Source organism: Diabrotica virgifera, chromosome 2 (genome assembly GCF_917563875.1).
Source record: "Diabrotica virgifera virgifera chromosome 2, PGI_DIABVI_V3a".
NCBI classification, from domain to species: domain Eukaryota; kingdom Metazoa; phylum Arthropoda; class Insecta; order Coleoptera; family Chrysomelidae; genus Diabrotica; species Diabrotica virgifera.
The window spans coordinates 49,239,803-49,255,761 of NC_065444.1; the positions used below are offsets into that span (position 1 = coordinate 49,239,803).

Genomic DNA, 15,959 nt, shown 5'->3' on the forward strand with positions numbered 1-15,959 from the left:
AAATTTTAAGCTTCATTATGTATGGACTGCAAAACTTCAAATCTGTATTTATTTTGATATGCATAGGTATCTATTTACAAATAGATGGAATTGTTAACAAATAAACGACACAAACTTTGGTATTAAACTTTTACAATTAAACTAACTATTTTTAAAATGATATGATATCATGAAATTATGAATTAGGATGATATTATAAAATGTAAATAAAAAATGGTCAAAAAATGGAGCCTTAAATTACATTTTTTGGCGCATTTTTTTGCTAGTGCAAATTTGTCTAGATATTTTACAGTTAGGTATAGCCTCCCCTATTGTAAAAATCACGAGCCGCCACTGATATCACTGGTTGATCATGTGACAAATTTCTATTTGGCCCATAAGTATAAGGTCTTAAAATAGATTCTAATGGCTAAATTAGAAATAAGAAGAGGTCAAGGAAGAAGAAAACATGCTTTGCTACCAGATATACGAGTTTCGTGCATGATTTGAAAGCAAGAGACATTTTTTATGCTGGCCAGAGAGAGACAATTACAAATGGCAAAAGGAAGTAGCACTATTGGAGCCTTTAACTAGATACTCAAACCCAAATCGATGCTTAGATAAACTAAAGAGGGGCTAAAGACCGTAGTACATACATCGATGTGTAATTTAGAGATCCTTAAATTTCAACATAGTGAGAGTAAGATGCTCTGTAAGAACTATGGAGATAGGACAGGATTGTTTAGGTTAGTTAACAGTTTAGCTGCATACTATAGACGTAAATGTAATATTTTACTGTAAGCTGAATAGGCAATTAGAGCTGATGGGACTGACCTATGATAGCCTATGCAGATTCTGTTACCTAGAGGAAGAAACAATGGAGCAGTTTGAATGTCAGTGTGACAGTCTGGCAAATGTGCGGTTCTTTTCGATAGGGTAAAGCGTGAGAAGAAACCGACAAAGAGCTAATGAGAGCTTCAGTCTCGAAGTTATTAGACCTTTTGGAAAGAATCGGCTAGAGAATGAAATCTAGAGTAGTAGAATAGGCCAAAAGTAACAAAAGGTCGATACTCACAGTCTACATGTTCTTTATTTTGATCTTAGAAGAATGGAGAACTACTCAAATGATAGCGTTATTTAAGAAAGGTGATATAGGGTAGACCCCAGTAACTATAGAGGGATAAATTTACTGAGCACTATACTGAAACTCACAACAAAAATACTTATGGAGAAAATAATGACGTGCATAAATATATCGGATGAACAACAAGGATTTAGAAGTGGAAGATCATGTAACAATGCAGTTTTTGTGATAAGGCAAATAGCGGAGAAATCATTAGAGTATAACAAACCAGACTTTTTCTGTTTCATAGACCTAGAGAAAGCGTTTGAAAGAATCCAATTAAAAGATATGATACACCTACTATATGACAAAAATTTACCTCTGGATATCATAAAACTGATAGAAAACATATGTAAGAAATAAAATAGAAATGAAAGTCAATGGAATAATAACAGAGCCCATAGAAACACAGGAATCAGGCAAGGAGATTCACTAAGCCCTCTACTGTTTAACATAATGTTGGATGCAATAATAAAACAAGTGAAGAAAACAAGAGGGTACAAAATGGACAATAAAGAGATAAAAATACTCTCTGTTACGCTAATGACACCGTGTTAGTAGCAGAGTGCGAAGACGACCTACAAAGATTATTGCACGAGTTCAACATTAACGCAAAAGAAATGAATATGAAAATATCAGGCCAAAAAACAAAAAGCTTAGTAATTGTCAAAGAATCAATAAGATGCAAACTGGAGTTAGACAATCAAATTATACAACAAGTAATGACTTTCAAATCTCTGGGAATTAATCTATCAGCCGACAACAATATCGAAGAAGAGGTAAAAGACCAAATAATTAAAGCCAGTAGAACGGCCGGATGCCTAAACGACACAATTTGGAAAAACAAACACCTAAGATTGGAAACAAAGGCCCGAATATATAAGTCAGTTATTAGGCCAGCTATGACTTACACGGCCGAAACAAGACCAGATACAACCAGAAAACACGAAGACATCTGGAAACCAACGAATTGAAGATATTAAGTAGGATTGCTCCATACATTACAAATTGAATAAGACGCATGAGTAAGAAGAATTATTTTAAGTTAATACTTTGTCATATCAATTTACTATTTGTGTTGGGAATACGCCGTAAAATTGAAATAATAATTCTTATTATTTTCGCGTTACATTCACTTTGTAAAGATTTTTTTTGTTTGCACTGTAATATAATAATGCTTATGCATTGCATCCCTCGGTAGACCGCAAGGGGTATAGTACACATAATATGTCCAAAAGTTTGGAATACGTACAAATAATATATCTACGCTTATGGTGGTTTCAAAACTGTTGTTGATATTAATTTTAGAGCGTTTTTACATGAAAATGATAAAAACTTTGAATCGTTTTTGTATCATTTTGCCCATTTTGATCACACTCAACTAATTAGCGTATTTACACATTATTTCAGTGTGTGTTTAAATTTGAATTGAGCCGTTTAAAAATGCCTAGAAACGTGATATCTCACTTTGACAGATCTAGAGTAATTGCTTTGTTACAACAGGGCTTTAGTCAAAGTGATATCGCGAATATTATTGATGTTACTCAGAGTGCTGTATCTAAAATTTAAAAAAATCCAAGAGACAAATGACGTCAAGGATCGTCCCAGAAGTGGTAGAAGTCGATGTACAACAGCAGCACAAAATCAGCAGATAACATTGATAGCTCTAAGAAATCGTCTGGAATCCACAAGTGGTATATCCAGAGAACGTCTATTCCGAGGGGCAGTAGGTGATGAATTTGTGTTTATGCATGACAACGCACCTCCTCATCGAGCAGCAGCAGTACAAAATTTTCTGGAAGAAGAAGGAATATCTGCATTACAGTGGCCCTCGAATTCTCCCGATATGGACGTTATTGAACATGCTTGGGACATTCTCAAAACACGCATCAAAAAGCGAAACAATCCCCCTATTACACTTCGCGAACTAAAAGATGCTGCTCGTGAAGAGTGGGAGAGAATTCCGCAAGCCCAGCTCGACCAGTTAATCGGCAGCATGCCAAATCGCCCACAGGCATGCATACAGGCCAATGGAGGAAATACTAATTATTAGTTTTATTGAAAATTATTTTTTTCTTTACTAATTTATTTTTAAATGTAAGTTGTACTTTCTAAGTTTTTCACTCCAAGAGAATAAATAATTTTTTTTGCATATCGTTTATCTGGTTTTGAAATTTATTTAGTATTGTTAAGAATTGAAACAAAATGATGTTTAACTATTCAGAAAAGTTGATATATAAAAATCAATAAAAAGACGAAATATTCCAATATTCCAAACTTTTGGACATATGTGTAGAAACATTATCATATTATGTGTAATATAAGTTAGTTGACCGATAGAATATTATGTTTACTTGTATTACAGCTTTAGTGATGTATATACGTGGTGTACTAATACATATTATGAACACATTTATTAGATATACATCTATTAGAATACATCTATTACAACTCTTTCAACTCTTTGAATCGTTGTATCTCAAAAACGGTGGCTCTTAGGTAAAAAAGTATTAAGACATTTTTTATAGATAATTTATCTAATCTACATTTTTTGCTAGGACTAATTTTATTATAAAACTTACCGTTTCGCTAAAAATCGCTAAGTAAAAACTATATTTGGTGATTGGTACCTTTGACCCCGCGTAAATTTTTTAGCTCGGGTAGGATTCATGAGGACTTTTTAGATTTCATTTATGATGGTATTTTAAACAATCCTGCCAATTTTCAGCTTGATGATAATTATTGTAACCTCACTCCTATTTTTGAGTCTAACTAGACCGGTCTAAATAATTGAACGAATATTTAAGACGAATAATCAAGCTTTTTAAAAGGTATTTTTATTTACAAAAGGTTTATGAACCCTGAGTTCTGCCCTGCTAACGACAACAACGATTTAATCGTCCATCTTCCTCTCGATCATTGTTCTACCTCTCTTCCGCATGCGTTACGTGTTTCTTAAGCACTTGAATCAGAAGTTATGGGCAATAACAAGTGGTCTCTTAAAGTAATCTCCCACTAAATCATTGTGGGCACACGCTATACAAGTTTATCTCGGTCGACTACAGGATGTTCAATGCGCGCGACGAAGACGGATAGATACAGCGGTGACACACAAAAGAGAGGACGATGAATACGACAACATCCATAAAATCGCAGATGATGATTTAAGATCGTCTGTTGTCTTTTGCGCCGTTTAATATTTTATGAGGTGTTTATTACTCCAACTGAAGATTTGTGTGGGGTTACATTCTATTAGCTTGTCTAAACCAACTTAATTAGCCTCATAACTTTTATGTCTTCAGAATGTTTTAATAAAGGGTGTCCCAATGAAACTATGAAGTATACTAATAGGAAAATAAGTAATTAAATTGAATGTAAAGGCTAGCTTGAATTTTTAAAATATGAAATAAATTAGTTTCCCGAAGACACTTTCTGCACTGGTTTTCTACCTATGTATTGTTATATTTCTATTTGATATGAAAATTACATTTTGATAATTATAAACAAAATTCAATTTAATATAAAATATTTTCAATTTTCTCAACCACGGGCATATAAATTTAGAACAACCTGTATACAACAAATTGTTATGTTTAATTTTAAGAAGTGATTAGAAGAAGCTTACGAAACTCGGGACAATGCGCCGAGAATAAACAAAGTGAATGGCGCGTACCATTATCGTTGTTCGCGGAAGGTTCGATCATTAGCGTATGCTAAATAAGACTCAGTTGAAATAGATAATAGGTCATTATCGTTGTTCGCGGAAGGTTCGATCATTAGCCTATGCTAAATAAGACTCAGTTGAAGTAGATAATAGGTCATTAAATTTTGTAAATAGTAGAAAGTAATTTTAGAATGGGAATTAACTATTTTTTTTTGAAATCCATTAAGCATATTTAGAAAGATTAAAAATTGGTTTTGAGGAATACTGCGAATGAGAGTTGGTGGTGGAAGGTTGATTTGTGAATCTGGAAGGGATATTTAGAAAGTAGGTGAATGACTGAAAAGAGAGATCAGAATGTTTTGAGCTGTCGAGAAGTGAAGTCCAGTAGTAGACGGTAGTGTACGGAGAGTGAGAAAGCCGGTGTAGTTCCGTGAGTGTGGAGTATCTATCGTGGAACGAGAGGTAGGCCAGGTTGAGAGTAAAGAACCTCCTTGAGCCAAGAGTTCCCGGTAGCTGATTGCAGTTTCGAAAAAGGTAGAACACAGCATCACGACAGAAGCAGGAACGAGAGCTATACGAGCTAGTTTCAAAGGAGAACATTACTGGAAGCCAGGACGAGGTTTTGATCGCAGCCAAGGATAGCAGGAAACGGGTCTTGTGTGAAGACATTCTCAGTTCACCAGAAAAAGGTCAGTCTCATTTGTTTGGACATGAATGTATGGGTTTGTCGTATTAAATACCACATTTATTTGCCGTATTATTTGTCGTATTAAATACCACATTAAATTGAAGAACATAATCAATAATATCAGAAAAGCTTCATCAAACTTAAATAGAATTGTTGCTAATAAATCATAATAGTTAAATGTTAATAAAAACTTTCAATTGGAAACCAAAAGGAAATAAGATTCCCATGTGTAAATGTTATGTTTAAGAATAATAAGATATAGCAAATATTAAGCAGTGATTGCCATTTAAATAAAATAAACAATATTTTGATTATAATTGTAACCCATATGTGTATTTTACTCTTTTCTTTCCTATCCCGATTAGGAACCATTGAGAAATACTTAGAAGCCACGTAAGTAAGTAATTAATTTTATAAAAAGCCCTGAGATTGAAAACATATTGATATGTGATCTGGAAAATTAATTAGATTATTATTAATGCATTGATTAAATTAAATGACATATAAGAATATTATCTCACATCAATAATCAAGATCACAGCAGTATATATTTCTTTTTTATTTTGTCAATGGGCTCTTATATTTTTGCATGGACTACACGTAGAAGATGATTCACATTTAGTTTATTGTTGAATACATTTTCATCACATTATTTTGCTGATTCTTCTTTAAATATCTAAGATCATCAGATGCATGCATTTTCTTTATCTCTACGCGGTGAAGGTTTTCCCAGTTACATTTATATCCAATGGTTGCCACGTTTTTTTAGTTTGCGGAGTATCTCTATCTGTTTTATTTTTTATTGTCAATCCACTGCAATATTGTGCCACTCTCTCCTTTTGCCGACACTACATTTCGACACCGACACCCCCATCGAACAAGGTTGTAACTCATTTTTAGCGATTTTACAGGAAAGGCAAAAAACGAAAATTTAAATTTTTAAAAATTTGTACCGAAATGGTTAGACTCTTTTACACTAATGTGATATGATATTTATAACATAATATAAGGGATTACTGTAAGATGTATGTTTTCTAATTTTATTAACTATTGAAAATCTTGAGTTTGATTGAGATACAACCTTAAGAGTAAACATGATTCTTCGTAGAAAAAGGTTTTAACTTGCCTAACAACCATTTTACACTCTCCGTGTTAATTATTTTTCCAGTTTTACTACTAAAAGGCTGTATGTTTTGACTCATCGGCAATATAGATGGGAAAAAATGAGTTTTTATGGTATATTTAAACAAAATATCAACTCATAGTTTTCACAACTTTAATTGGAAATTATAAATTTTACAATAACAATAATATTCTATCATTATGAATATGAAGAAAACATGTTATAAAATATCTCAAATTTTTCGCATTTCTATTGCATATCTCTAAATATTTAATTTTAGACCGTTTTGTTTTATTACTTAACTCTTTTACTATTAACATCTACTTCAAAATTAACATGTGTGTCCTTAAATAGGTTAAAATTTAGAATTTGCTTCTACTTTATTTCAGTTAAGGATTAAGGCTTGCCTGATGCTTTGGCACATCGTATCATGGTTATCCATTGGTCTGGAACATATACGACTTGTTTTTTTTTCGTTTTTCTATAAGGGTCATTGAATCACCCTCGCTTTGGAATGTGCCATTTCAAAAAATACATGTGTAATATTAACAAGAATAAAAAACCGCTAAACGCCGTAAAAATGAGTGGCGCATAAAATATTCCAGCTACAAAAGATCTGATATGAATGTTACGTGGCGCGAAAATGGATTTTCATTTGATGCAAAACAAAATTCTAGTTTTATTTTAAAAGATTTTTCCATAATATTTGCTAAATTTGAAGTAAACGCGCCATAAAAGAGTAACTTTGATACAGTTTGAATTTTGAAACTCTTTTGTGGCGCGTTTACTTCAAATTTAGCAAATATTATGGAAAAATATTTTAAAATAAAACTAGAATTTTGTTTTGCATCAAATGAAAATCCATTTTCGCGCCACGTAACATTCATATCAGATCTTTTGTAGCTGGAATATTTTATGCGCCACTCATTTTTACGGCGTTTAGCGGTTTTTTATTCTTGTATCAGGAGTTTTTCAAAGTTAGTTAAAAATTAAATGTATGAAGTTGAATGCAATGTTCCTTTATTACACGTCAAGCTTTATAAATGGTCACCTTTGTTGCATTATCTCCCAAATGATCTAGTGTCCATCGAATGTACACTAGATTTTTTTCTATTCGAAATAGATTGAAAAAAATATATTGAGATGGCAGGTAAATGAAGTCGGATTGCCCGTTGCCAGATCAAATTTAGCGTCGTAACCACATAAACCCATTTAGCCTACATAAACCATTTGGGGAATAATCGTTAATTGGATTATACTTTTGTATCTTAATAACTTAAAAATATAAAAAAAATTCCACCTTCGAGATGAGGTGGCAACCACCTCATGGTAAAATCGTCTTTCGGCATCATATAGATTTTGATCCTTGGACTATCCGCTACTTATTGTCAAATTTTCAAGCAAATCTATCCATTCTGTAAAAATTGCGAAGTGAAAAATTTCAGTTCCTGGACTAATTATACTTTTGGAGCTCTATAACTTCTGAACGGCTTACCTGATATTGATCACTAAACATGAATTTGAAACGTATTGACACGTAGTATCTGATGCATCCAAGATCGAGTATGATAACTGAACGTATTACAGGAATTATTGAGCTTGAAAAACCGTTTTTCCCATAAGAAATAGATTTGATCATACTTATGAAGCCTATAACTTAAAAATTAGAATTTTCCCAGATATAAGGTATATACCGTTAGAAGCGACCTGAGTCCTTCTACAAACGCTCAGTTATTGGCGCAATTCGTAGGTTGAAATTTTGAGTAATTGTCGAAAAACCAAAATTTTCAAAGTTTCATTTTTCAGTTTTTTAGCTATGGTGAGCAGTGTGTATGTCTCAGCTTGATCGCTTAGGCGCCATTTGAAAGCTTAACTCAATCCTATTGATTTGGTGTATTTACGGTTTTCCTGTCTTACCTTGAACCTAAGATATATACGCCCAAAAATATGCTATTTTGTATCTACCTAGCCCTCTAGCTGACTTACGGGTAGTCAGAAGTCAAAAATTAGACCGGTTATGAATCGGCCCTCACACTCTCTTGAAACACAGAAAACAAAAATTCAGATCGGTTTAAATTTTCCACGCACATACATACATACATACATATATACATACATATCCACAAACATTTTCCATTTTTTAAATAAAAATTGAGTCATATTTCTGAGCTCGATAACTTTTGAATGGTATAACCGATTTTCAAAATTAAACATGCGTTGGAAAGATAATGATATGTGCTATCAGAAGCCGCAAAGGTCGGGCTTAAATTTTTGAAATTTTTGGGAGTTTTGGGGACGAGAACGAAATACAGGCTTTAAATGGGAAGGGCCGTAAAATCCACACCCTTCGACCAAAATGGAGAAGTAACATATGGATGGACGAGTCTTTTCCTAAACTTTAAGATGGGATTTGGCCCAATTTTCAATTCAGTCAGGTTTAGAAAATCGAAAATTTCGTGTATATATAGTGTCGCATGTAGGGGTGTTGTGCGCCACTGGTGAGAACTGCCGTTCTCTGTGGATATTAAACTTATTTACTACGTAGAAGTACGTAGTAAAAACTATTCAATATTATTTATTTTGTCCACCGCAATTATCAAAAAGGAAAAAAAGTCCGTAAATCCTTTTTTATTTACATTTCGATAAATTGACTTATGAGATACACCATATGTTTGATTACTTTATAAATTAAACATACGTGCAACCAAGTTGTAACTGATTTAAAAACCTTGTTAATCGTCAAGTATAACGAAAATAAATTTAACATAGGGAGTATCCAGTGTTACTGCCTTCTTCACGCTAAAATGGAGTAAAATGGCATACGTAACTTAAAATACAACTTCTTATTATCCAAACTATTGAGAATTAAACTATGTCGTTTATATTGACGTGTGCGCAATTTTTTGCTGAATTCGCCTGTGTTGAAATTAGATGTGGATGTGGTGAAGAATTTTCAGAATTTCACGTAAATTTTAATACAACAGATCTAAAACAAATTACAATAACTTGAATGTAAGGAGTAAAAATGTTCGTTCATCGAAGCGTTGGTTTTGTGTGTATTCTCGTCGTTATGTACTTTTTCGTCACCCAGTAACCCTGGCAAATGAACTTGGGTCACTTCGTTCGGCAATCTTCGGTAATACGCACTTGTACAATAATTGGCAGAGTCTAATAAATTTCAAAGTCAATGTACTTAACATATACTCCCCCACCTTGAAACCCCAAAGACCGGGTTTCAATAAAAGGTCTTAAAGAAAAAGTCAAAGATCATATTAATTATAGTTTTCAAACAAAAGTTATTGATCTTGGTTAGGCAGAACACATAATTTCACAACCGGTCGTTTAATCTCACCAGAGTTTGTCTTTATCACAACCGACCGCACAATATTGTCACTTCCGGTGTAAGTTTTTAAAATTCTGCCTAACTGCCACTTCAAGGGAGGAAGTCCATCATCCTTTACTAGAACCATGCGTCCAGGCTGGATCAGCTGTTGGCAATTCTCCTTCCACTTGACCCGCTGCTGAAGATGGGATACATATTCTTTGGACCATCTTGTCCAAAAGTGCTGTAATATCTGTTGCACCCTTTGGAATCTTGAAAGACGATTTTCATTAATGTCCATTAAGTTTTGTTGTGGTATACTCGTCAATGAAGATCCAATTAATAAGTGTGCAGGAGTAAGAGGGTTAGGGTCATTTGGGTCATTAGAAAGAGGATAGAGTGGTCTAGAATTGAGACAAGCCTCTATTTGATATAAAACCGTGGTAAATTCTTCAAATGTTAAAATTGCATTACCTACTACACGTTTCATGTGGTGCTTAACTGATTTAATGTTTGACTCCCATAATCCACCGAAGTGGGGAGCACGTGGAGTAATGAAATGCCATTGAATACCGTCGATTGAGAGGTCTGTAATAATGTGATCAGCATTTGTGTTAAAAAATTGTCTGAGTTCATTATTTGCTCCCACCAAAGTTTTGTAATTACGACCCTTTCTATCTCGTAATAAAACGGGACCAGCATAATCGACACCAGAAACCGTGAAGGGACGTGAAGGGGTAACTCGTGACTCCGGAAGATTGCCCATAAGATACTGTTCGGGTTTATTGTTAAATCTAAAACATCGGACACAATCACGAACAATTTTTCGAACCAAATTGCGCCCTGATATTGGCCAGTAATTTTCTCTTAAGGAAGCAAGAAGTGCTTGAGGACCAATATGTAAAAGTTTCAAATGCTCATGGCGAGCAATGAGTATCGTGAGGTGATCTTTCTGAGGTAGTACTATGGGGTGTTTCTTGTTAAAATCAAATGACGAATGATGTAAACGACCGCCAACGCGTATTAATTTTGTTGTTGTATCAAAGAATGGAGTTAGGCCAAGAAGTTTACTTCTTTTGTCAATTTGGTTGGAATTGGAAAGTGCATCATAATCATATGGAAATGACTGACGTTGTACGAACCTAATTAAGGTTAAAAGGGAATTATTGAGTTCTATTGTGGTCAAGGGACCTGTTATTCGTAAATGTTTATGAATCGACAGATTGTCTTTAAATCTTAAGACATAAGCAAAGACGCGTGTTAGTTTATTTAATGAAGAATATTTGTAGTAAAAGGTAAATTCGTTGTTGATGTGATGAAACACAAGAGTTTTGTTACGCAGTTCAGGTAATTCAGAAGTTATACAAACTTCTTGATGTTTTGTATATTGAGGCCATTCTTCTTGAGGCAAAGTGAGCCAAGAAGGGCCATGAAACCATATGTGGGAATTACTGAGCGAAGAAGGACTTATACCTCGTGACAGTAGATCTGCTGGATTATCATAAGTATTAATATATTTCCAAAATTCAGGGTTGGTCAGTTTATGTATTTGTGAGACTCGATTTGCTATAAAAGTCTTAAGTAAATGGGGAGAGGTGTTTATCCATGAAATAACAATTTTAGAGTCAGTCCAATACGTAATGTTTTTAAAGGAGACATTTACAGATGAAGTGACCTTTTCGACAAGTTCAGAAAGTAGTGATGCCCCACAAAGTTCGAGTCTTGGAATGGTTATAAGTTTCATAGGAGAAACTCGAGTTTTAGAACAATAAAGATTTGAAGTGTAATTTCCAAATGTATCTGTGCAGCATATGTAAATACATGCACCGTAAGCTGCCTCCGAGGCGTCAGAAAACCCATGAAGTTGAACAGAAACTGGGTTAGAAGAAAGTACATGTCTAGGTATTTTTAAAGTGTTTAATTTTGTAAGTTCGAAATAGTATTTCGACCAAAGCGTGTAAATACTTTCAGGAACAGATTCATCCCAACTTATCTTGAGTTTCCAGAGCTCTTTAAGAATAATTTTCGATGTAACTGTTACGGGTGAAAGTAACCCCAAAGGATCAAATATTTGTGCTGTACAGGATAAAATCTGTCTTTTGCTAATCTTTAAGTTAATTGTGGAGATATTTATAGAATATTGTAGGGAATCACAAGACGGATTCCAAAGTAATCCTAGTGTTTTGTTATGTTCGTCAGAACCAAAATGCAAAAAATCAGGATCAGAATGATTTTGTAGAGACGAATCATTGGTAGTCCATTTTCTCAGAGGAAAACCGTATGAAGATAATAAATATGAAATAGTTTCCTTGATTTCTCGGAGTTCTTCCGATGTGTCACAACCAGTTAATAGATCATCTACATAAAAATCGTGCAAAATTATAGAGGAAATTTTTGGGTATTCGGAAATATGTCGATGAGCAATTTCATGAAGAGACCTAATGGCAAGAAACGCTGCTGATGCAGTACCGTAGGTAACAGTATTCAGTGTATAAGCAGAAATTTCATCATTTTTATTAAATCTCCAAAGGATCTTTTGAAGGTAACGTTGTTCAGGAGTAAGGAAAACCTGACGATACATTTTAGTTATATCTGCACCCATTACGAATTTATGTTGACGAAATCTAAGTAAAATGTAAAATAAATTATCTTGTAAATGAGGGCCGACATACATGATGTCATTTAATGAGTAGCCTGTGGTAGTTTTCGCACTACCATCAAATACAACTCTTAACTTTGTAGTGGTTGAAGTTTCCTTTAAAACGCAGTGATGAGGTAAGAAGAATCCAGAATTATCATTAGTGTCATTTATTAGGGACATGTGACCAAGTTTAATGTACTCACGTATGAAGTCATGATATTCTAATTTCAATTGAATGTTATTTTCAAGTTTTCTCTCTAAGTTTAAAAAACGTTTTTTGGCAGTAGTTAGAGAATCCCCTAAAACTGATGGAGATTCCTTTAGTGGAAGAGTAGTGATAAAACGACCATCACAATGGCGAGAAATATGCTGCTTAAAATGATTTTCACAATAGATGTCTTCTTCGGAAACAAACTTAGTTTTAGGACACTCCTCTAGTTCCCAAAACTTTGTGAGCTGTGAATCTAATTCACTGGTAGAAGAAAAGTAACAATTATGTTGGGGGTGGTGTTGAATATTTGTTGGAATTGGGCCAGAAATTATCCAACCAAGAGTGGTTTTTTGAATGATCGGTAACCCAGGACCAAGTTTGATTTGTCCCACGCTTAAAATATCCCAAAATGTGTCAGCTCCAATAAGAAGGTCTACTGGACCAGGTTTTTCAAAATTCTGGTCAGCTAGAAGTAATTTTGTTGGAATATTGAGCTGGGAACGATTGATCTGTATGTAAGGTAAATTACTTGTTATGTTGGGCAAAATTAGACAAGATATTTTTTTCGAGAAATTGTTAATATCTGATTTAAATGTTAGTGATGTCCGGAAGTTAATATTGTGAGTTAATTGATTAATTCCCGAGATCGAAGTGTTGATTTTTTCCTTTGAAAGTTGTAAAATATCACAAAATTTCTCAGATATAAAGTTGGATTGACTTCCGTTGTCCAAGAGTACTCTGCATTTATGTGAGTTGCCGAACTTGTCAAAAGCGTTAACAACAGCAGTTGAGAGTAGAATATACGGTTTAATAGCAGTGTGAACACTTGAGCTTATATGATGTGTTGAAGAGAAGTTAGAGGTAGAAGTAGATTCATTTGACTGCAGCCCAGTGTTTGGAACATTGGAAGGTAATGAAGATTGAGAACAATTGTTTTCTGTGGAAACTGAATTTGAGGATTGTGAATTCTCGAAGTGTAACAGAGTGTGATGGATCTTTCCACATTTTCTACAACCAGTAGAACGACAATCCTTAGTACGATGGCATGTGCCAAGACAATTAAGGCATAAACGTAGACGTTTTGCATTGTTTAACCTATTAGTAGGATTTAGTTTTAAGAAGTCAGGACAATAATATATTTTATGTTCCTTGTTACAAAAGTTGCATTTAAACCTATTCTCTGTGTTAGAAACAAAGGCTCTTGTTTCAGACTTATTACCTTTGTATCGTGGTGAATTTTGATCCTGTTTATTATCATTGTAGTTATCTAATGACTCTAAGATACGACATCGTTCTTTTAAAAATTTCAGTAAATCATCTAAAACTGGTAGGTTGTCTTTACAATTTTGTGACTCCCAAGAGCGTCTTGTTGAGTTATCAAATTTTGTTGTTAACAAATAAATAATCAAATCATCCCAGTGTTTAGTGGGGCGTTTTAAAACTTCTAAAGCACGTAAATGTTTTTGTGTATTGTCTAGAAGTTGTCTGAGACCTTGATTTGATTCTTTTGTGACTAGTGGTAGGTTAAAGAGAGCTTTAATGTGATTGTTTACAAGTAACTGTTTATTTTCAAATCTTTCGATCAATAAACTCCAAGCAATGTCGTAGTTTGCATCGCAGACTTGCAAAGATTTAATAGTGTCGGCAGCTATGCCACGTAATGACAGACGTAAGTAATGAAACTTTTGTACATTGGAAAGTGAAGTATCATCATTAATAATAGAATTAAAACTGTCGCGAAAGAAGAGGAATTGATCAAACGATCCATCAAATGTAGCTAGATTCAATGGAGGTAACTTAATGTTACTTGTATTTGTAGGCCCAGCTGCTATTGAACCATTGACACTACGTGAATCAGACGTGTCAGTAGGTCGTCTAGATAAAATAAGGTTTTTGATGTCAGATATTATTTTAAAATATCTGTCCTCAAAAGTCTGCCTTTCAATGGCATGTATTGTGTCATAATTTTCCTCGCAGTCAGGATCATCAGTTTCAATAAGCAGCTGAACCTCATTAAAAACATCTAAAAGCTCTTCGGCTTTGGATAATCGCATTTCTAAATCTACGAGGTCGATAATTTCATTATTTTCTATACTTCTAAAATATGTTGTTAAACGTGTAAGAGCACCTTTAGTGGCCATTCTCTTTGTTTTGTTTTGGTCTGACATTTTTGACAATATGACCAAAATGTACGAGGATGCAAAATAATTAAATATTATGTATGTATGTTAATTAAATTATGTAATTTTAGTAATCTAATGTATGTGACGTATATTATACAGATATAAACAATCAAACTGTGTTTGATGTTTCAAGAAATAAATATTTGATCTTCGATGAATGTAATTAAATAAAAAGAAATGATTTATTCAAGTGCAGAAAACGGAAATAAATGTTTTGTAATTCAATTATTATGTACGTAAGAATTATTATTAACGTTTAGTTACGATCTGTCAGAATAAAATAAAAAATCAGCTAGCACATTCACAATGAATACGAGAGTAGGTAAAACGTCAAATATGTCACTATTCGAAATAAATATATTAATTTAGATTGAAACTCATGTACTTAAAATATTTATCAAATAGAGACTGAAAAAATGTGAAATTATAAAAAGGATTCAGTATTCAGTGTTGTAAATGTAGCTTCCTGGGGTTGATACAGCGGGTCAAGTACGACGTCGGTTCGTAGAATGTAAAGCTGCTATTTTCTTTGTAGTTCTGCTGGCACTGTAGATTCGCAGTTCGAAGGACCAATAGTTGTGGATGTGGTGAAGAATTTTCAGAATTTCACGTAAATTTTAATACAACAGATCTAAAACAAATTACAATAACTTGAATGTAAGGAGTAAAAATGTTCGTTCATCGAAGCGTTGGTTTTGTGTGTATTCTCGTCGTTATGTACTTTTTCGTCACCCAGTAACCCTGGCAAATGAACTTGGGTCACTTCGTTCGGCAATCTTCGGTAATACGCACTTGTACAATAATTGGCAGAGTCTAATAAATTTCAAAGTCAATGTACTTAACAGAAATCTGAAAATAGATGTAACTTGAGTTACAATCTTGTTCGACGGGGGTGTCGATTTATTCTTCTTCGGCTTTTTCCCATTATGAATGCGGCATTTTTCCAGTCACCTTTTCTGAGCTCGAGCTCTCTATCTATTAAGGAAGCTAGGACAAACAATCCCCGGACAAATAATCCCGGACAA

General features: G+C 33.8%; 1 protein-coding gene across 1 annotated transcript in view; it reads right to left on the minus strand.

Annotated features, from left to right (window-relative positions):
* LOC126880712 (uncharacterized) overlaps nt 1-14,919 on the minus strand; it is a 71,912-nt gene extending 56,993 nt beyond the window's left edge. The window contains exon 1 of the mRNA XM_050644755.1: nt 12,989-14,919. Coding sequence (XP_050500712.1) covers nt 12,989-14,919 — 1,931 coding nt within the window. The remainder of the gene's footprint in view (nt 1-12,988) is intronic.
* Nucleotides 14,920-15,959: the final 1,040 nt, after the last annotated feature.